The sequence below is a fragment of the Aricia agestis genome, chromosome 2, assembly GCF_905147365.1.
Source record: "Aricia agestis chromosome 2, ilAriAges1.1, whole genome shotgun sequence".
Classification (NCBI taxonomy): Eukaryota; Metazoa; Arthropoda; class Insecta; order Lepidoptera; family Lycaenidae; genus Aricia; species Aricia agestis.
Genome location: NC_056407.1, coordinates 20,972,253 through 20,995,771, shown reverse-complemented (window position 1 = coordinate 20,995,771; position 23,519 = coordinate 20,972,253). Strand labels below are relative to the sequence as shown.

Genomic DNA, 23,519 nt, shown 5'->3' with positions numbered 1-23,519 from the left:
GCCACATTTGGTCTTCTATGCGGTTTATTTAATGCCCAGGGCTCATCCATACATTCAATCTAATATTATGCGAAAGTGTGTCTGTCTGTCTGTCTCTCTTTACGCCCAAACCACTGAACCGATTTTGCTGAAATTTCGAATGGAAAAACTTTAAGTCCCAAGAAATGACATAATATGATACTTTTTATCCCGCAACAATATACGATAAACGAATTTTATATGTAATTGATTGTACTGTCGGTTCTTGGTGGAAATTCATGTTGACCACTAATAAAACACATTTTTTCGTGCACTTTTTCCACTATATTACGATATACTTACTTATATATTTTAACTTCTTTTAAAATCTATAGTTATATCTTAAAATAGTGGAAAAAGTGACGGAGTTGCCGGCGTTATCTAGTAGTGTAAACCGGGAAATCACTAGGAAAACATATCGTTAAACTTCAAAGTCTACACTAAATCCCGAAAGTTAAATACTCAGTGTTACTAAAACCAAAGAACAAACTTGTGAAATATAACTTTGGGTTAACAGACCTGTGCAAATAATCTACAGTAAGAATGAACAATGTTCAAACCCTTTAAGACACTCAAGAAAATTATCCCTGAAAAAGTTCAACGCACTTAAACACTTTTAACAACGTGCTTTAACTGCTTAAAATTACAAGCCAATTGCAACTTTATTCGCCTTAGGATAAGACTCAATATTTGGAGACGAGCTAATAAAAATTTGGAAAACTGGAAACTTCAATTTGCTTAATGTTTTACAAAGTTACTTTTCTAATCCCTCATGTCAACTGCTTTCTTTACTAAGTAAAAAGTTGAAATATATTTCAATCTTTCATTGCGGGCGTTTAATTATTAATTTATTAGATGGAATAAAAGCTTAAAAACTTTTATTCTCTGGGAATAGACCAGAAAATGATCATTGTCTTTATTTGAGTCACTCAAAGTAAAAATATTCAAAGTGAATATAACTTGAGTATTTTTTTTATGAAATAAGGGGGCAAATGAGCAAACGGGTCGCCTGATGGAAAGCAACTACCGTCGCCCATGGACACTCGCAACATCAGAAGAGCTGCAGGTGCATTGCCGGCCTTTAAGGAGGGAATACGCTCTTTTCTTGAAGGTTTGCAGGTCGTATAGGTCCGGAAATACTGCCGGTGACAGTCTGGAACAAACTGTCACTGTTTTAGTTTAAACACAAATAAAACCAATTTTAAATGCACTATATTCATTAATTATTAAAAATTTTAGCTAAAAACAAGACCGGTTTCGAAACAATTCATCATCGGGTGTGTGAGGACAATTATTTCGAAACCCGTCGTGTTTTAGCTAAAATTATTATAATTAATGACTAAAGCGGAAAAAGTGCACGTAATATTGTGTTTTATTTGTGTTCGAAATGAATTTCCACCAAGAACCGACAGTACAATCAATTATTGTTCTGATTAATAATCGTTTAGGCAGAACAATAATTCATATAAATTATTGTTCTGCCTAAACGATTATTCTTAAACATGTAACCGACCGTATATCTTAAACAACAGCCATTTTGTTTGTCTCTTTTAAAACTCCCTTATTTTTCAATAAATAAAATTGGCTGTGGTTCCAAAGTTATTTTTAATGGATCACGATCGGGTTGAGCTCATTGGAGCCGAAAATGGAGCGGCGGCTGAACCGAAATCCGGATTACTCTGTTGCTAAGCGCTTTTAGTTTCCTCTGGTATTTAGTGCTTTATGATAAATACCGATTTATACAGCCTTGTGATAATATTATTATCACACTGCTGTATAAATCATCTAGTTAGGGTTCCGAACCCAAAGGGTAAAAACGGGACCCTATTACTGAGACTTCGATGTCTGTCCGTCTATCCGTCTGTCTCCAGGCTGTAACTCAAGAACCGCTATAGCTAGAATTCTGAAATTTTCACAGATTGTGCTGCTATTGCCGCTATAACAACAAATACTAAAAACAAAAAAAAATAATATTTAAGGGGGCTCTCATACAACAAACGTGATTTTTTTGGCCTTTTTTACTCTATATCAATAATGACAACAGGTATTTGATTTTTTTTCAAAGTCCTCAATTATTTTTATTTAATACTAATATTAAAATAAAATAAAAAAATTAACGGGGGCTCCCATACGAAAAACACAATTCTTGGTCTAATTTTGCTCTATAATGGTACGGAACCTACATGCGCGAGTCCGACTCGCACTTGGCCGATTACTAACAATTATTATTGATGGACCATTGTTAGTCAATAATTATTATTATTAGCTAGATCACGCCCGCAACTAGGTTGTGCCAAAATTCGTTTATCGCGCAGGAACCGTACATTTTTCCGGAATAAAAGGGTCTTACGTCCTTTCCCGGTACTCAAAGTATCTCCATACCCAGCAAAATCGGTTAAGCGATTTGGGCGTGAAGAGGTAACAGACAGACAGACACACTTTCACTTTTATAATATTAGTATTCATGAGAAAGTATGTCTGAATGTCTGTCGCCGCTAAACTCACCTACTGAACCAATTTGATAAAATTCTTACGAGTTATTTAGAGTCCTGAGATAGGACTTATTATAATATTATTGTTGATAAATAAAATAATACAAATAATTCTCGTTGGGATTCGCACTATAATATATTATATAGTATAATATATATAGTAGGTTATATTTTGCAAATGTAAAACAGATCAGAACTTATTGTGTATGTGTCTACGAACACCTAACAATTTTAGTACGGAATATTATAATATCTAGACTACTATAAAATTATATTACTATATGTAATATAATTTTATAGTAGTCTAGATATTATAATATTCCGTACTAAAATTGTTAGGTGTTCGTAGACACATACACAATAAGTTCTGATCTGTTTTACATTTGCAAAATATAACCTGGATTTTTTTAAATGTTTAAATTAGACAATAGTTATATGGACGAATAAAGTCTAAAACTGAAATGAGCCCAAAACCGTAAAATCCACGTATTTCTATATCAGACTCTTACGTGTTTCCTGAATGGCTTAACCTTTGACAAGTTCGGGTTTTCACTCTAAAAGCTACAGAATATCATTTCTAGAAGTCACGACCCTGTAATACAGGTAAATCGAGTCAAAGCAAAGGAAGCGTCGGTCAGACTCTTACCTAAATATTTCCTTCGTCAGGGAAGTTTAACGTTCTAACCATAATACACGTATATTCAGTAGAGTAACTCAGACGTATACTTGGAATTCATACAACTCAGAGACGAGTTTTGCGAGCGACGTGATTTGTTCTGCTTTTTATCTTGAAAATACGAAATATCGTGTGCCCAATTCAAGCTCATAGACGTGGGAGAGCCATGCTTCGTCACGAATGGGCCGGCTCGACCGGATTAATACCACGTTCTCACAGAAAACCGGCGTGAAACAGCGCTTGCGGTGTGTTTCGCCGAGTGAGTGAGTTTACCGGAGGCCCAATCCCCTACCCTCCCCTATTTCCTTCCCATCCCTACCCTCCCCTATTACCCTATTCCCTCTTAAAAAGGCCGGCAACGCACCTGCAGCTCTTCTGATGCTACGAGTGTCCATGGGCGACGGAAGTTGCTTTCCATCAGGTGACCCGCTTGCTCGTTTGCCCCTAAGGGCAAACGAGCAAACAAGCATTTTTTTTATAAAATAAGTTTTATAAAAAAGTGGTATACTGTTTATTACTTATACTGTGTTATATTCAAGCCATAAAATTTACGACCTCGAGCAAAGGATTCTGTGTCACATTTGTATTGATTTCACATACAAGAAGGTTGTTTGTACAGGTAACGAGAAAGATGGGTTGAGTTGTAAACGAAATAACGGTTGAGTTGTAAAATATTTCAATCGTTTGTATCACACGGAGGTATATAGTCTGGACGCAGGATCGATAAAAAATCGTTCATTGCTTTTGTTAAATATTTTTATATTATTATTAATGCACCTATCATAAAATTCAATTAACTAATGTGCCATTTGAAAATAGAGCTGCCAGCATTATATTTTTATTTACCACCAAAAAACTATGAACCAGGTTAAAGTTTTCATGCAAACCTGGTTTATAGTTTCAGTTTAATGACATGTCATGGGTTAACAAGGTTGAGCCTTCGCAAGCACGATAGCCTGAAAATCTAACCGAAAGTAATACTAGAGGCCGTCCCGTAACAAAGCGCTGACGAAAGCTATTCACGTTGTTTTGGTTACAGAGTAAAAACGCGTTTGTACAGACTACGTAGATACAGTAATTGGGAAATGTCAAATCGATTTCACTACTACAAACTACGAATAATAAAAACGAAGGAAAGGTAACTCCCATACTATTACCGTTTTAAATTTCGATTATTTCGAACTGTATTGTAACGTCAGTCTTAAACCGCTCAAGGCCACCTAATTACTGCAAATATATTGAAATGTGTACGTAACACATTTTTGACAAGTATTGTAGAGCATATCTATACGTGGGAGAGCCATGCTTCGGCACGAATGGGCCGGCTCGACCGGAGAAATACCACGTTCTCACAGAAAACCGGCGTGAAACAGCGTTTGCGCTGTGTTTCGCCGAGTGAGTGAGTTTACCGGAGGCCCAATCCCCTACCTTATTCCCTTCCCTACCCTCCCCTATTCCCTTCCCTTCCCATTCTTGCCCTCCCCTATTGCCCTGTTCCCTCTTAAAAGGCCGGCAACGCACTTGCAGCTCTCTGATGCTGCGAGTGTCCATGGGCGGCGGAAGTTGCTTTCCATCAGGTGACCCGTTTGCTCGTTTGCCCCCTTATTTCATTAAAAAAAAGCATGTTTTTCGACGGAGTTACTTTTCCTTAGATTTTTTTATTAGGAAGAGTAACATACATACTTTATGCATGTATTTGGTACACAATTTTGTGTATATAGAAGTGACAATTAATGTCAGCGGCTTTATTTCGTGAGTGTTAGTGTTTCGTTGCTATTGTCATATTTTAGTGTGCGAAAAGGAACCAAATTCAAAACGGTTGGAGTGTGCGAGTTACGTTTCCTTAGTTTTTATTATTCGTAGGCTACAAACAATACTCTAGTCAGTCTATCATGTTCACCGAGTACATAATAGAAAAGAATATGTTAATGTATAATATCATATACGAGCTTTTGCCCGCGGCTTCGCTCGCGTTAAGAAGTATTATTATATACAACTTCCATCCCCTATTTGAACACCTTGGGGTTGGAATTTTTCAAAATCCTTTCTTAGCGGATGCATATGTCATAACATCTACCTGCATGCCAAATTTCAACCCGATCCGTCCAGTGGTTTGGGCTGTGCGTTGATAGATCACCATGTCAGTCAGTCACCTTTGAGTTTTATATATATAGACTAGGTGTCCAGTAAAATGTACACTGTAAAGGATACGCTTGTGGAATATTTTTTCAGACGTAGCTTTCACTTTTCGAAAAGATTTTACTCTTTGCTTTAGTATTTCGTATACTGAAACACTTATATAACCCTAATTATTAATGTAAGAAACGCAAAGTTGGGTCGGATTCGACTTTGAGCGGGTATTAATTTTTTCCCTTGGTTTATATGAAATTTATAACAAAGGAAGAATGAATGCTGCTGTACCTTTTCTTGTTTATCGTTTTGTAATATTTAAGATGGCGGGACGTTTTGTTTATATTACGAACTATTTAAATTTGCTCTCCCGGTTATAAAGCTGAACACTGCTAGTTTATTAAATGTGTAAATAGCTGCTTTCCCTTTATTTCCTATGTAAATGCTGTTTCTAAATTTCATCTAGGATAAGTTAATGTTGGCTTGCCTTATAAGCTTTGACCGCACTGTGCCTTTTTCTGTTCGTCAAGGGCATGCGTGATGCGTTATAGCGCAGTCAACAGCGAACGTGCTCGCGACGCATGCCCTCTGACAAATGACAATATTGGCGTTGCGTTCCTTGACGCAATCAATTATTGAGTGCGCCAATATGAAAGTTGATGACGAAAATTGAAGATGAAAGTGCACAGTGTGGATATAGCTATAGAGGTATTATGTGTACGAGTTTTATTAGAGATTATTTTCGCTGTATTTTAGTGCTTGAAAATCTCCAACGAACAAATTCATATTCCATCAAAGCCAGATATTTTTGTATCTACTACTACAGACTATGCTACCAACAACACAAAAAGAAAAATTAGAAAACGTATTTTAAATAATAAAGAAAAGTCGGTCATATTCCTTACCATGAAACTATTAAGGGGGCGACCAACCCAATAAACCTTCTCTCTTCACACTCACACACGTCTTTCATATGCCAGGTGAAAAAGGACGACGCGGAAACAGCGCCAAGTTAGCGGGCAGTTATAGGTATTCTTTTTTTTAAAGGATACCTATTAAGTTATTAAAAAATATGTAACATAATCCCTGCCTTATCTATAATGTAATTATACTAAAAAGTTTCAAGCTTTATTTTAATGTATTACTTGAATACTAGCAGTTTAACGTGTTAATTAGAGGTGATTTGGAAGCAACTTCTCAATTTTTTTCTATCGAGAAAATTGTATGCTATCGAGTTTTTGAGTAACATACTCGTAGTCACAGTCACTAGTGTTAGTCCTGAAGTTTGCTGCATCTTAATTTAACATTCCGTTTTTCATTAATATTGATATATTACAGACGATCATGTAAAGCAATTTGATATAATACGCGCCCTTAATATATGCATGCAATATCCTTGGACAAAGTCTTATAAAATCATTTTAATTTTATCTTCATCGTATTGAAGTAATTAACGTGAAGTGTGCAGCCAGAAGTTAATTAGTTCCAAGCAGCTGGTCGAAATTATCCAACTTTTAAAATATATAGATTGCTGTTTCATAGCGATGAACGAGAAACCCGTTCGCGACAACGTAGACTAATAATTGGTTGTGAAAACTGTTATTTCACGTTCAGAAAATTTAATAACAATAAATAATCGGCCAAGTGCGAGTCGGACTCACGCACGAAGGGTTCTGTACCGTTATAGAACCAAAAAATAATGTTTATTTGTATGGGAGCCCTCTTAATTATTTATTTTATTTTAATTTCATCATCGAATATTATAGTACGAATATAATTAAAATCAACTATTAATTAACTTCTCTGATAGTACCTTCATTATAATAAAGCATTACAGACTTCGAACATGAATTTTTACTAGATTTAGAATTATATTCGCTGATATAATGATTGAATGACATAATTTTCTTTCTTTTCAGATAACTAACATGGATTTTTCTTAAAGAACCAATACAGAACTTTTACATTATGATTCTGTGAACTTATATCGAAAAGTGGTCAAAAAGTGATGGTGCTATAGAAAAGACCAAAGGCAATGATGCCTTTAACAGTTTTATGGTGGACCAGAATAGCCCTTCCATTATTTTTTCTGGAATATGGTAAGTGCTTAATATGAATTATTTTTGCAAATACTTTAACAGTTTTCAGTCGATTAGTATAACTGACTTTGTATTGTCTTTATCTATACTATCCAAATTCCATACTAATTTTATAAACGCGATAGTGTGTCTGTCTGTCTATTACCTCTTCACGCCCAAGCTACCGAACTGATCAACTACTGAACTGACCGAACTATGCGTACCTAAGCGTGGAGTGGAGCACCATGGCTTTTAGTGGGTAGTTTCTCTGAGAGTCCCACATACCCCGGCTGATGTCCCCAATCCGTCAGGGATGCGCGAACCATTTCGCCATTAAAAAAAAACAGGTGATTTTTATTTTATAATAATTTATCTACCAAAGACAAAACATTTTCTAAATCAATCGTGTTATGTAATGTATGTGTAAATGTAATATAATATGACTAAAGCTATGTATGCTACGAGCATGCTACGAGGGTCGACTCTACAGCGGTCAAGCTTTAGCTGTCCCGGCAAACGTTTATATGCCATTTAAAGTATTTCGCCCAAATTTTAGCCCGTATTATTTTATTGGAGTGACTAAATAAGTATATGTCACCATGGCAACGTCCATCGTTATCCCACACAAACAATGGTCGCCGTCGGTCTCGAGTTGTAATAATTTACTATTATTTATTCAACAAAATATGCACTTATATCAATATAAAAAGTACCCAGTAGCCGATTCTCAGACCCACTGAATAGGGAATATGCATATAAAATTTGATTAAAATCAGTAAAGCCGTTTCGGAGGAGTACGCGGCCTAACATTGTAATACGAGAATTTTATGTATAAGATATGTCTCAAAATAACTTATCTTGTACAATGCTTGCACACAAGTGTGCAAGCTACTGGCATGCGAGCAACAGACACTTGTATCACGGCCATTAATGGTGTTTTTGTCGTCGTCTTTTGGATCTATTGTTGCTCTCGTGAATGGGGATTTTTAATTATAAAGAGCATATAGTGATTACTCTGTGCTACATTCTTTTATTTCTAAAACAAAATGTTTAGATTTTTTAATTCATATTATTAATATTATAATTGCGAAATGTGTTTGTCGGTTTAGTGGTTTGAGAATATGTAACACGTAATTCCAAACTCTCTGTAAAAATATCGGCCAAGTGCGAGTCAGACTCACGTACGAAGGGTTCCGTGTAGAGCGAAAGTATGGAAAAAATTGTGTTTTTTGTATGGGAGCCCCCCTTAATTATTTATTTTATTTTTTAATTTTGCTATGAAATGTTAAAGTACACATATACCTATAATTGAGGATTTTGTAAAAATTTCAAGTGTAAGTATATTATGTGGCCATTATAGATTACGAGCCAAAAAGACCAAAAAAATAACGTTTGTTGTATGGGAGGGGCTCCCATATTAACTTTATTTTGTATTTGTTGTTATATAGAAATACACAATCTGTGAAAATTTCAGAAGTCTAGCTATAGTGGTTCTTGAGATACAGCCTGGAGACAGACGGACAGACGGACAGACGGACAGACGGACAGACATCGAAGTCTCAGTAATAGGGTCCCGTTTTTACCCTTTGGGTACGGAACCCTAAAAACACTTGACGCCCAACCAATATTGATTAAATTTACTACGGAGGCAGTTTTTATCGCCAAAAGTTCCCATGCGAAAACCGAATCCAGCTAATAATAAAATTTTGATTTAACGATACTCTTGAAAACGAGGTAATATTTTACTATTTTAGTTGACCTGTTCAAAGTTATAAACGTACTGTTTCTATAAAGCAACGTCAATACGGGGCCAAAAATGAAGAGGTTATAAAATTTTACGAGATGACTGTCAACAATCTCATAGCTTAATAACTGCTATTTAATTCGCTTCTGCATCATAATAACGAGGGACGAAATTTAAGTATTACGCTTTTAATTTGTTTTAAAATACCTATATAATGTAAACCCACTCAAAAGTGATCATTACTTTAGAGTTTTAGGGTGGGTTGCACCAACTTACTTTAACTATAACTGTAACTTTAACTATAACTACAATGCAAAATGTCAAATCTTTTGTTGAGGTCAAAAATGGACGCTATACCTAACCATAACCTTGAGCTCGACAAGGCTTTAAATGAACGTGGCGAAAAAAGGAACTAACGCTGTCATCATACAAAAACGCAATTTTTGACAGTTGTCCTTTTCCAGCAGCGCCCCCGCCCACGTTCATTTATAGCCTTGTCGGACCAGCTCTCATCTGTCAAATTCTGTGGTCAAAGTTAAGGTTAAAGTTAGCCTTAACTATAACCATAACTTTGACCATAACTTTAACTTTAACCACGCCTCTGATGCAACCCACCCTTAAAGTATAACGTTTATTTTTAGACGCGAGTGCAACTAACCTAACATAAACATGTTTTATCTTTACTACTGCTTGACGTAGTAATTTACTCAAAGACTTTATAAGGAATCTTAGGCAAAGGTTGGAGCAGGGAACGCTTCTAGCTCATAATAATACTATACAGTACTAAATATTCCGACCAAAATTCTACATATTGACGACAGACGACACACGTCATATCCAGAATATTAACAGAAAAGTTTTCAAATTTCGAACAAAAATTTTTGGTTACTGACTGTGCTAGCGCTGTCGTCTTGCGTAAAGGCATTTCAGTATAATATTATCATCCTACTAGCGACCCGCCCCGGCGTCGCACGGGTATAAAATATATAGCCACTGAAAAAATGATTGAAATCGATAGCAACTGAAAAAAATATTTAAATCGATAGCCTATAATCTGAAGGATTATAGGCTATCGATTTTAATAATTTGGTCTAATTCGCGAGATAAGCCCTTTTAAATAATTTCCCCCATTTCGTCCACATTCTCCTATTAGTCTTAGCGTGATAAAATGTAGCCTATATAGCCTTCCTCTATAAATGGGCTATCTAGCACTGAAATAATTTTTCAAATCGGATCAGTAGTTCCTGAGATTAGCGCGTTCAAGTTAGCCCTTTCAAATAATTTTCCCCGTTTTTTCCACATTTTCCTCTATTTCTTCGCTCTTATTAGTCTTCCTCGATAAATGGGCTATCTAACACTGAAATAAATCGATCAAAATCCGTTGCGTAGTTTAAAAGAGTAAAGGGAACAAAGGGACATGAGGGAAAAAAAGCGACTTTGTTGTATAATACCTTTGTATAGATTGTAAAAAAGATCGATTAGCAATATAAAGTAGGTACGCAAAAACAACATTCGTAAATCGAAGAATGTGAAAATATTCAGTATCAGTACGTAAGTCAAATTGCATCACCATTTCACATTCCCGCGTATTCGCTGCAATTTGTAATTGATGACATAAACTAGCAAAGGCTGACATCATTGAAACATTTTTGGCCAATCGCCAGAAGGCATAACACAGGTTTGAGATGGATTTTTCTAGTTTCAACCGGTAATATGAAATATCGGTGCAACGCTGCTTGTTTATCTCAAACTTCGCTTTTATTGTTACGTAAGCAACGCTTCCAAATTATTTATGGAAATTGTTGTTTTGCTGGGTTGCGTTTTTCCACTATGATAAGTAAAATTGAAAAAATCCAAAATGTAATAAGTACATATTAGTAATATTAAAATCCAACATGTAATAGATACATTAGTAGTGTAATATTATAAATGGGAAAGTGTGTCTGTCTGTCTTTAACCTCTTCACGCCCAAACCGCTGAACCGATTTTTCTGCGCCCATGCGCAGATGCTCCATAGATACTTTAAATCCCGGAAAAATGTACGGTTCCCGCGCGATAAACGAATTTTGACTCAACGGAGTTGCGGGCGTCATCTAGTTATTCAATAAGTGTTTATTAGCTTTAATAACGTTTGTTCATTTCATTACATTCATTAAACCATTACACCAACCATCCATACTAAGGGCCGCGCTACACCGGAATGGCAGCGGCGAGGCGAGCACTTTCAGTGTCATAATATGATTTTAAACTTTATCTTCATTACTGCAATACAATAGTATCGCTTGAAAAGTTTACGTTTTTCCGGTGTGGCGCGGCCATAATATTACGAATGCGAAAATGTGTCCTGTTACCTCTTCACGCCCAAACAACTGGACCGATTTTGCTGAAATTCAGTATGGAGATACTTTGAGTTCCGAGAACGGACAAGGTATACATTTATCCCGCAAAAATGTACGATTTCCGCGCCATTAATGATTTTTCTAGCATCGGAGTTGAGGGTGTTAATTAGAGACAAAGCAATGTTTTAAAATTGAACGTAATCCTATAAAACTACGTTATTATAAGATCTTAATGTGATAACAAATCTTAGCCCTATCTACAAGTACATCTATTATTTAATAAAGGTCTGAAAATAGGAAAAATGTTGTAAGGTTACTGTCACAATTACCTTTGACGGGTCGTAAATTACTCAGTTACGTGGATATAACGGTATTTTATGATCAAATCACAAGGGAATAGTGGGATTTATTGCAAGGTCACCAAAAGGTGGTTCGTATTCTTAGACGTAATAGAAAACTTTGTTTGGAAATCCTTTCTTATCGTATACTTTTGCTACTTCTAGACTTATGCGTGCCTGGGGGAAATCTAGATATAAAGATGGCCTATTTAGGCTTAGTATTTCATACTCATATTTGTTGCTTATTCTTTTCGTTGTATTTTACGAGTTAATCGATATTCAAACGTAAAATATTTATTTATTTTCCCCTAAAAAGGCTCACCAGAAATTTCAATGCAAGCGACGTTTTCTAAACTAATAAAAGTATACTAAAATAATACTTGATAATTTACTAAAAGTTTCATAATACTATCATCATTTTGCGTCTCAAAACACGAATATCAACGTTACCATTGGAATTGAATATTATTTCGATAGAAGTATTTGTATTCATAAAATCCTCGGGAGCCTGCGAGATATAGGTCTTGATCCGACATCTAGGGCATTTGATCCGAATGTAGGTTTAGGGTGGATTATCTGTATTTATTGTGTACTTCGTAGTGATGGGAATCAATGCTATATTCTATTAATTCCATTAATTTTTGCTTTGCTATTTGCTGAAAACGTGGCATCGTGAATTCTCGGTTCGCATTGCACCGCTCGCGGCGAGGATTATATTTATTATTAATTCTAGCTAAATAAGCGTAGGACGTTATCTAATCTCGACTGAACAGTCGAAGTACTAGTGTTGGTAAAAATAGCATTAGCAATAATAATTAATTGTTAAATGCCCATTAGCAATAGTTAAAATAATCGTACTTGCTAAAAATACGATTGCTAATACCGTGCGCAGCAATATTCTGCGTTCATGAAAAAATTCACGTCCGCGCTGTTTCTAACTGTTAAGGAGTGAGCACACTGAGACGGGCCGTGCCGGGGCTCATCGCAAAGATTCGCCTCCATACAATTTGTATGGGAGCGGATGCGCGTATCGCACACTGTGTCGGGGCGCAGTGGATTTCCGCTTCCATACAAATTGTATGGAGGCGGATTTTTGCGATGAGCCCCGGCATGCTGAGCCCCGGCACGGCTCGTCTCAGTGCGCTCACTCCTTAACAGTTATAAACAGCGCGGACGTGAATTTTTTCATGAACGCAGAATATTGCTGCGCACGATATTAGCAATCGTATTTTTAGCAAGTACGATTATTTTAACTATTGCTAATGGGCATTTAACAATTAATTATTATTGCTAATGCTATTTTTACCAACACTAGTACTTCGACTGTTCAGTCGAGATTAGATAACGTCCTACGCTTATTTAGCTAGAGTTAGAGACGCATGTCCTGCAATCCCACGCTTCAATCAGAGATAATTTTATTTGCTTCGTATTATATTATACATTTATAATTTACTAGATGACGCCCGTAACCCCGTTGCGCCAAAATTTGTTTATCGCGTATCCGATGTCCTTTCCCGGAACTCAAAGTATCTCCCTCCATCCCAAATTTCGGCAAAATTGGTTAGGCGTGAAGAGGTAACAGATATAATATACAGTATACACAGTCAGACAGACCTTGGCATTTATAATATTAGTATGGATTTTATAGGTTCGGGTATACAAAAATAGATTTTAATTTGGTCTTTGCAAATTGTAAATAAAAGTACAGTACTTTTTAAATTTTTGTTTTGGATTTTCTTCTATATATTTTTTATACAATATTATTTATTACTAGCTGTCCCGGCAAACGTTTCTTTGCCATATAAAGTATTTCGCCCCGGGTATTATTTTATTGAAGTGACTGAATAAGTATGTCACCATGGCAACGTACATCGCTATTCCGTAGCATGCAAACAATCATGGTCGCCGTCAGTCTCGAGTTGTAATAATTTACTATTATTTAATCAACAAATGCACTTATCAATATAATAAGTACCCAGTAGCCGATTCTCATACCCACTGAACATTGTGCCACGAGAATTTTATATATAAGATGAATTATGATTAATTTGATGCGTTGAAGAGAAGAAACATTAAATGACATCTGGTATTTACACAATACATGTCATATTATCCATAGACGAGGTGATCCATTTACGCATTTTCATAACACAAAATATTTCTAATTTTCATTGTTTAAATGTAAAAGTAATGAGATATTCGTAACAAAAGAAAATCGTTCCGTTTCGTTATTCTTGTGTTCATTGTTAACGAATACGAACGCTTTTAAATAGAAGCCAATTCAATTCAGAATGTAATTGGCTTTTAAGTAAATGAGCTAAAAATGTAATTCTTTTACGGCTCGTGGTAATTTGATGTCTACGTTGTAAATCCTACCTATAATAATTATGTTTAAACTTTTAAGTATTTTCTTATGCCCATCATGGCTATAGTTGAGATCGTCCTTAATATTCCTTTTAATTAAAATTCAGCTTTTCCTATTATCCACCCATTAACTTGACTTGCAAAGAGCTACTAGTTTTACTCTAAACGTGCTCAAAATAATAAAAAAATACCATGGAAAAACTTTTTCGATTGCTTTTCTCAGGAAAAATACCGATTGTTTAAATTAAGATTTTCCTTGAAAACAACGCAGACACGTGCAGAAACAATTGAAAAATTTATTCAGAAAGACAAACCGATAAAAATTATGTAGTACACATTTAAATTCAGTTCACAAATTATTATAGCATCAGTAATTTTGTCATTAAAGCGGTTCATGCTTTTAACTAATGTTTAAAAAAACTATTATAAAGATAACATTAACACAAACTAGTTTATGTTAGTTATACTAATACGTGTAGCAAAGTTAACATAATTTTTTGATAGAAATCCCGTCACCTTTGTTAATTTCAACTGTCCCGCTCTAATTTAATCCAAAATATCGCCATCTCATTCTTTTTTTTCGGTTTCCACAATATTCACATAATATTATGGAAACCGAAAAAAAGCGTGGCCTACCTGCAGATCTCATGACGTCATCCGCGGCCAACTCGATTAAGAGCAAGTTCTAGAACAAAACAAATGAACGCGTAGAAAACAAATTAAGACGCTTTAAAAAAATACTATTCGGCATCTTTTTTCGAAACAAGCAACACACTTTTCATGAATTAAGTATAAAATTCGAAGACTAAAAGTTAATATATTGCTGTAATATGTGGCATTTTTAGCCGAAGAAAACACTCAACATCCGTACTGGCTCCTATCTAAAAACTTTTGCAGGTGATTTAGTAGGAAAATATATGGGCAATTACATGAAACAACAAAAGAAGAGCAATATCACCATATTTCCCAACTTCGGCACTTCCCAAACGTTTGGGAAACTTAATTCGACTGACCGTATCCCATTAGGAAGTTCTAAGGCGAAGTTAGTGTTGCATCGCTAAACAACTGATCTCCACTAACGAAGCTATTGTGGAAGCATTACAACTTCCTAGGAGTTTGCTGCACTCGATACTTTACTTGATTTACGGTATCTACCGTTTCTAATAATTTATAACTGGGTAATCCGTTAGGGGTTGTTAGGGAACTTGGTATTTAGGAACGAAGAGCAAACCTTCATTTTCAAAGATTCGTATGCGAAGTGATTACCTCCAGTGAGAGTGAGAGGGCTTTCCGTAATTTTTGACAGTGTGTGGTACGTACAAGTATGGTTTAAACTTTTTGGTCATAAACTTTATCTTCATTAATGTAATACAGTATCGCTTGAGAAGTCTACGGCCGCCCGTGGCCGCTCGTGGCCGCTCGTGGCCGCTCGTGGCCGCTCGTGCGATACTATGTATTACAGTAATGAAGATAAAGTTTAAAATCACATGACGCTGAAAGTGCTCGCCTCGCCGCTGCCATTCCGGTGTAGCGCGGCCCTTAAAGTTTTGATTCTAAAGTTAAACCACACAGATTGAAAAAAAATACTTGGAATGTTTTGGATGTTTTTTCATGGAAAAGATTTTAGCTCACAAATTAATCATCATGAACTAACTGTAATCATTATAATTTATAAACTAACTTTCAAAGTGATGTATTTGGTATATTTTGTAATATTAAGCAACTTTTCTCTGTCACATACTGTCTGTTTGTTCATAGTCAACAGGAACGCGCCCGCATGCAATTTTTATTGGTGCTATTTTTCAAAACCCGTCTCTTGATGAATTTGTATCTGTCACATAAAAACGTGTTTTATAGAACTCGCTAAAACTATTATATTTTTCTTTTTCAAAACGTTTTATGATCCGAGTGTAGACCATAAAGTTAATATACCTAGCGGAATAGAGAAACAAAGGCCTGAGCAAGAGAGATGTCACTATCAGTAACACTGCGTGGTAAAAAAAGACGTGTGATACATGACAGCAGCACTCTTTTTTTGACGTCCAGTCGGCACGTGCCGCACGTTGACAATTTAATCTCATAGAAATCATATGTTTACACACAGATGAAACCAATTTCGGTTTCGTTTGACAGCTCGAGATTGTTGCTCTATTCCGCTAGGTATATTAACTTTATGGTGTAGACTAAGGTGTACTCAGCGAATCGAGGCGGTAGCGGTCATTGATCTTTTTAGCCTAGGCGCTAAATAAAAAATGTTAACACTGTACCTATTTATAATATTTAAGAATAAAATGAACCTCTTAGTAAGACACAGATTATTATAGATTCATCTGAAAACCTCTTGGTATACAGTGTGTAACAAAAATAAGTGATAATACTTTAGGGTGTGTACGTATTCCTTGTAGTGAGTTCACTGTGAAAGTAGCAGCGCTGAAAGACGAAAATTTTTTTTCACTTTTGTATGGGGAAACTCGTGACGCTCGGGCCCCTGCCCATACAAAAGAGAAAAAAATTTTTCGTCTTTCAGCGCTGCTACTTTCACAGTGAACTCTCTACAAGGAACACGTACACACCCTAAAGTAATATCACTTATTTTTGTTACACACTGTATATTAGAATGACAATCTCCAACTTTTTATGAGTTCGAAGTGAGCTTTAAATTTACTTCACATCGAGTATAATGAAAATACGTTATCGCCCTTAGCCTAGGAACTATCATCTGACACTTCATCGTCATCGTCATCGCGTTTTATAAAGAAAAAATGATGCAATATGACAAGTATTTGACAGGGGGTCAATGACCGCTACCGTCTTTATTCGCCAAGTACACCTTGATTTCATTAAAAACTACTTTTGACTACAGAGCTATTAGGTCGTTCACTGTGGATGCATTGGCCAGTGAGATATTTGATTTTGAAAGTCTTAAGAATTTAAATCGGAGTAGTTTTACGTCACCATTCTTTATTTAAATTCGGAACGAAATTTTATAATACATAAAATTCTCGTGTCACAATGTGAGGCCGCGTACTCCTCCGAAACGGCTTTACTGATTTTAACCAGTATATGCATTTTCAGTGGGTCTGAGAATCGGCTACTGGGTACTTTTTATATTGATAAGTGCATTTGTTGAATAAATAATAGTAAATTATTACAACTCGAGAATGACGGCGATCATTGTTTGTGCGACGGGATAGCGATGGACGTTGCCATGGTGACATACTTATTTAGTCACTTCAATAAAAAATACGGGCTAAATACTTTATATGGCAAAGAAACGTTTGCCGGGACAGCTAGTACTATCATGAGATTTAAATATTCTCAGTAAGAGTACCCCGTGTAAGCCATGAGGAACAACAATACAGCGGAAATCCACAAAGCTCACACGCTTTGGGATATAATCTTTCGAATATTCGCTGAAGAAGAATTCTTGCATGTGACGCAAATGTCGAGTAAAATTGTTATATAATACAAATTGTTCTACAAATCAAAAACTGCTGATACATTTTTTTTTCTCGAAAGGGTCTAAGCTACTGGTCTGGTTAAGACCATGGTAGTTTAATCGTGGCTATAACTAGTCTGTTACTAGTTGGTTTGGAGATAAGCAATGAGGGGGACTGGTCCCCTCCCCTAAAGTCACACGTGTGATATTCTAATCGGGCAATGTTGGGGGTGTTTTTAGCAGATCCATACAACTACTTCCATACTAATATTATAAATGCGAAAGTCTGTCTGTTACCTCTTCACGCTCAAACCGCTGACCCGATTTTGCTGAAATTTGGCATGAAGATACTTTGAGTTCCGGGAAAGGACATAGGATACTTTTTATCCCGGAAAAATGTACGGTTCCCGCGCGATAAACGAGTTTTGGCGCAACGGAATTGCGGGCGTCATCTAGTTTATAATAATTTTATTGTTACACTACGCAAGAGCTTTCTAATGTTGCTAATGTCCATGGGCGACGGTAGTTACTTTGTATTAGGTGACCCGTTTGCTCGTTTGTCCCCTTATTTTATAAAAAAGAGCACTCTTCATTTACTCTTTGCCCTTGTCAAAGATTTGGTTTATTTCATGTCAAATGTGTCAGACAGACATAATATGACAGCTATATTGTGACATGTGAAAGATATTTCGTGACATATGACAGCTGTTTGGCACGACAATTGGCATAAGATACCTTACAACTACATAGCGCCATTTGTCCCTTATTAACTAAGCTTTACCTTTTTCGCCAGTCGTGTCGGTCTTCCGTCCCACTGGGTTATAAGAGTAAAGAAATAGAGAGTGCTCTTGTGTACTGCGCACACGCTTGGGCGCTATAAAATAACTCCTGCGTAACTGGCCAGTAGGCCTACTACGAAACCGTTTTGAGACTCAAACAATCGGATGAAAATGCCACGTCCTGCTCTAACAACGTAATTTCTCGTAAAAAAGTAGGACGTGGCATTCTCGTACGATTGTTTGAGTCTCAAAACGGTTTCGTGGTACGGCCCCTGGTTTCAATGAAACCGGCCAACGTCACCGAAAACGGTGTGGAAGTTATTATATCTACCTTTGCAGGTAACGCGCAAGCCACAGACGTGGACGTGCGTCTCTCGGCGCCATCTTGGGTAGCTCGGGGGAGCTCCGCCACCCTCCGTTGTCTCCACCAGGTGCCCCCCCAGCTGCTGTACAAGGTGGAGTTCCTCAGATCAGGGGCGAAGCTACTCCAGTACGTGCGGGAGAGGACCCCGCCGTATACGAATTACTCGTTCCCGGGGGGCAAGCTAAATGTAAGTATGAATAACAACTAATAATTTTTTTAACGGCCGTTGGCCCACCACATTCCCACCACTGTATCTCCTGTGTCGCCAGGATCGACAGCGGTATCCAACCATGAAAACCCTTTGATATGATCTCAAGGAGCCCGAGGGACATACTAAAACTGTCTTGGGACCCGCAACGAAATTAAAGAAAATAGGAATAAAAACTAATATGTACAAAGGAAATGTAACAAAATTTTTGGAACGAACACGTAAGCAAAACAACATTTCATATCGTGTATGAAATCTTACGAATCGTACGAAATAAAATACCGTGTCACTTCGAGTAGTATCTCTATCCTCCTTTAGTCTTGTTCCTCATATCTGAGGGTCATGACCTCCCTCTTCTTTTGATGTTACGCCAGCTTTTTCTATCGGCTACTCGAACAGCGTCGTAGACGGTGGACTCAAGAGTGGTGTAGATTTGATCGGTTGAAAAAGATCTTTTTCCCTCAATCTTGCCAGCAACAATGAGCTTTCCAAGGGAGTTCTTAATATATTGCAATAAATTTCATCTTAACTATTTTATGTTGGTAAACTACAATTTAAGTTAAAAAACTATATTTTATACAGTACATATCTAATTATAAAAAAGTCATGTTTTTGTATTTTTGACGAATACAAAACGAATTACTTTTTTAAAAATATTTATGCAAAGAAAGCTGCTAGTAAAATACTATTCTACATCTTATTTTAAGTAAAAGCTTTTACTGTAAAAGCCTATTTTGTTTAGATGTTCAATGATGCTAAAAGCCCAATATTTTTTTTCACGATCGACTTTCAACCACCGTTAAAAATACTCGAGAAAACGCTGTCTAGACCACTTAAATTGTTATTTTTAAGTTAAACATTTTATAAGACATTTTGCAGACAACGTTACGACCAATAAAGTGTTAATGTTCTTGGTAATTACGAGAAGGAGACCAAAATGAGATTTCTATCTTGTTGCATACTTTGTTGTCTGTAATTAAAATACCTTATTTTTTAACAAAAAATAACTTCGAAGTATAATTAATTGTAAATGTTATAATCAAATAATGCATTATAGTTTTTCATATTTTTAATGCTTTTAGTACCACAGTAAAAGTTTACAAAATTATCAAACAAGTAGGTATAATAAAAGTAACGTTACATTTAATTGCGTGAATAATTTTCATACGGAAGCTTTTATTATAACCTTTAGGATATTCTCCTTTTAAAATCCCTTACATAAATAAGCCTTGATCCCATAAAGTCTTTTATCATGTTTCCCAATTTTTGACTACAAAGAGCCACGTTGTTGTTGTCAAATTATTCCCAGTTTTTATTAAGCCTCCGCACATGTAATAAAAGGAAACGGTCGTCTTTGTGCCCACGTAAAATATGTGTTAAACATAGCTCATCCTACTTTTATGTTGTTTTAATGAAACATGAAGTAACATCATCTTGGATACACGAACGAACTTTGATTAGAATGGGCCGGCTACTACGTTACAATATTACCACGTTAACCAATGGTCTAAGCCGGGCCGGTAAAGCACTACCATAGCGCCCTGGGCGAGATTTCTTCGGCGCCCAGGGTGCTGATAGTGCTGATAAAATTTGGCACCCATTTTTTGCCTTCAGCGCCCCTTTTTATCCGGCGCCCTGGGTGGTCGCCCAGCGTCGCCCCCCCTTACGCCGCTACTGTTTCTAAGGATCCGCAGCACTTTGGAACGTGACGAGATGATATTTTAATACATTTCAAAAGAGCAATCGAAAACTAAACTTTTTTGTTACACAAGGAGATACACATTCATTTTGATTGACAGATTTGCACGTGATATGAGGCTATCCATTTAAATCCGTACTTAATATTATAAATGCGAAAGTGTGTCTGTTTGTCTGTTACCTCTTCATGCCCAAACCGTTGAACCGATTTTGCTGAAATTTGGTACGGAGATACTTTCATTCCCGGGAAACGACATGGGATACTTTTTATCCCAAAATAATGTACGGTACGATAAAAGAATTTGGCGCAACGGAGTTGTGTCATGTCATTAAATAACTCGTCGAAAAATGTATTGCATCGAATCGTAACGTTGCAATGTAAACCGACTCTTAGGGCCGGGACACAAAAACACGACACGACAGTTGTTCAAAATTCAAAGAAGACGCATCGAGAGTTTCTACGACGCGACGTCGTGCCATGTATCGTGGCACGTTACGATGTCGTGTCGTAGTTTTTTACGATGCTCGTCGTAGATTCCTTCGACACGACGTCGCATCATGAAACGACGCCGCGTCGTGGTACGACACGACGTATCGTGTTTTTGTGTCCCGGCCCTTAGGAGCTTTTGTTTAATATTCGCAAATCACACAAGAGGCGTTGAAAATTGGCTCCTGTAGATGAAAGCGTTTATGGGCAGTGGCTTACCAAAATCTGTCTGCTAATTATCTGGTTCATTCAAAAATACATAAGTAATATTGTTCAGCCAAACTATTTTTATACTTCAGAAAAGTGATTGTAAAGATAAAATGGTGGAGCTGATTGCTAGTTTCCTTCGTGGTGTCAAATAATAATCGGCCCATACCATGAGCTCTTGTAGCAGTAAGTGTGCATGTCATGGTGCAATATTACTTTTGAATTTCGTATAAACAAACATGATCTCTATTTATATTATAAACAAAACGACGTATTTTGTTTGTGCCAAATCTGAAAGTAATATTAAAGTAATACTGGGGAGTAAGGAGGGGAGGGTGCTATATTTGTAGTCACTCGAGCGTCATGGAGACTTAGTAGGTTTGTACATTAGATAAAACTGATTAAAAATAATAAAAGCGTTTTTTGTTTTAGTGGTGAGTTAAGAAACTGCAGCCATTTTAAAGTTATGAAAAAGAAAATATATTCAGAAAATTGCTTATTTACGTCAGTTATTAATATCTGGGGGCACGGCAGTGCCCCCGCCAAGTCGAGCAAAAAAGCGGCTCGGCCGTACCATCCTTTTCTCGAACCAATTCAGGCTCTTTTTGACCCCCTATAACTTCATTGTGTATGAACCAACAAGCCTGAATTTTCAGCTGCTAAGCAAGCATTGTATAAACACATTATATTTAAAATTTCATTCAATTTGAACCAGTAGTTTAAGAACTGTAACTTGTTAAAGTTTCTTAATTTTGTCACTGACTGACTGACTGACTGACTGACCGATCACCAAAAGTCTAACGGCCGTTCCCAATATTTGATCTATCTCTGGTTTTGCCCTACTAGAGATAGGAATAGCTCACAATTGACGTAAAATATATGTCTCTAATGTCTAATGTGAGTTATTCCTATCTCTAGTAGGGCCAAACCAGAGATAGATCAAATATTGGGAACCGCCGTTAGGCACTTCTAGGTGACATAGAACCTTCAAATTTAGAATATAATTAGTGTTAGGTGACTACATCAAGGAAAAATTCTAATATTTCAAAATTTCTGTCTAGTTTTCTAGATACACTAACTTCGTAAATAACTTTGTAATCCCATATAAATGTATAGGATTACAAAGTTACATTTGCGGTTTATGAATCATTGTACCCGTACCGTCAATATCTCCGGTTTATCGTGGGTAGAGAGATATCTAGCTAGTGTTTAGTGTCTTAATTAAGGGAAAACCTAATAAACATTTCATAATGACTGTCCAGTTTTCTTCTTCTTTCTCTAACTTCGTGAATAACTTTGTAATCCCATATTTTATTACATGTATAAGATTACAAAGTTACATTAATTGCAATTTATGAATCATTGTACCGACGGGTACCATCGATATTTCCGTACGTACATTCGAAGGAGTAATAGTTGTAGATAGGTATCTATATATATTATATATGAAGCACTAACTTTTGCTCGCGGCTTCGCTCGCGTGGAATTCAAAAATCGCGTAAAATACGAATATTCTTGTAAACCTCTTTTAGAAACCTGACGTTTTTCCAAGACCAAAAGTAGGCTATGTTACTCTTCATCCTTTCAACTAAATCTACGTCAAAAATCAAGTCGATTGGTTGCTTCGCTAGGCCATGAAGGAAGGACAATCAAACAAACAAACACACTTTCGCATTTATAATAATATTAGTATGGATATTGGATAGTCATGAAAGGCAAGTAGTATAGTAATACTGTATACATAATGATTATATTATTATTAATTGTTAGTTTTATTTGTTTCTTATAAAAATCGTTATTGATATTTATAAGTAGGACTCTACAAAAAGAAGTGAGATCTCATCAAAAACATCCTGTAAAAAAACCAAGTCTCGCAACTCAGTTTTTATACCGTAAAAAGTTATGAGATCCATGCAATACCTGTTTGTTTTATTCAGTCATGTTAATTTATTCAGTCCCTACTTAGGGGACGTTCTGTCTCAAGTTATTACGTAAGTTATTATCATATCAATATTAAAAATCTTTTACGTTTTAAATAAATAGATCGACTTGGACATCGCATGAAAACACAATGTATCTTACAATAATTTATACATAATAATTATATCTTTAGATTGTTTAGTTTATTGCGCTCCATGCGATTGATACAGCCCGTAGT

At 36.2% G+C, this 23,519-nt stretch overlaps 1 protein-coding gene across 2 annotated transcripts in view; it reads left to right on the top strand.

The window, feature by feature from the left end:
- LOC121739332 overlaps positions 1-23,519 on the top strand; it is a 50,649-nt gene that overhangs the window by 13,306 nt on the left and 13,824 nt on the right. For both annotated transcript variants that reach the window (XM_042131736.1, XM_042131727.1), the window contains 2 exons: positions 7,236-7,415; positions 18,737-18,948. In XM_042131736.1, the coding sequence (XP_041987670.1) occupies positions 7,352-7,415; positions 18,737-18,948 (276 nt within the window). In that variant the 5' untranslated portion in view covers positions 7,236-7,351. The remainder of the gene's footprint in view (positions 1-7,235; positions 7,416-18,736; positions 18,949-23,519) is intronic.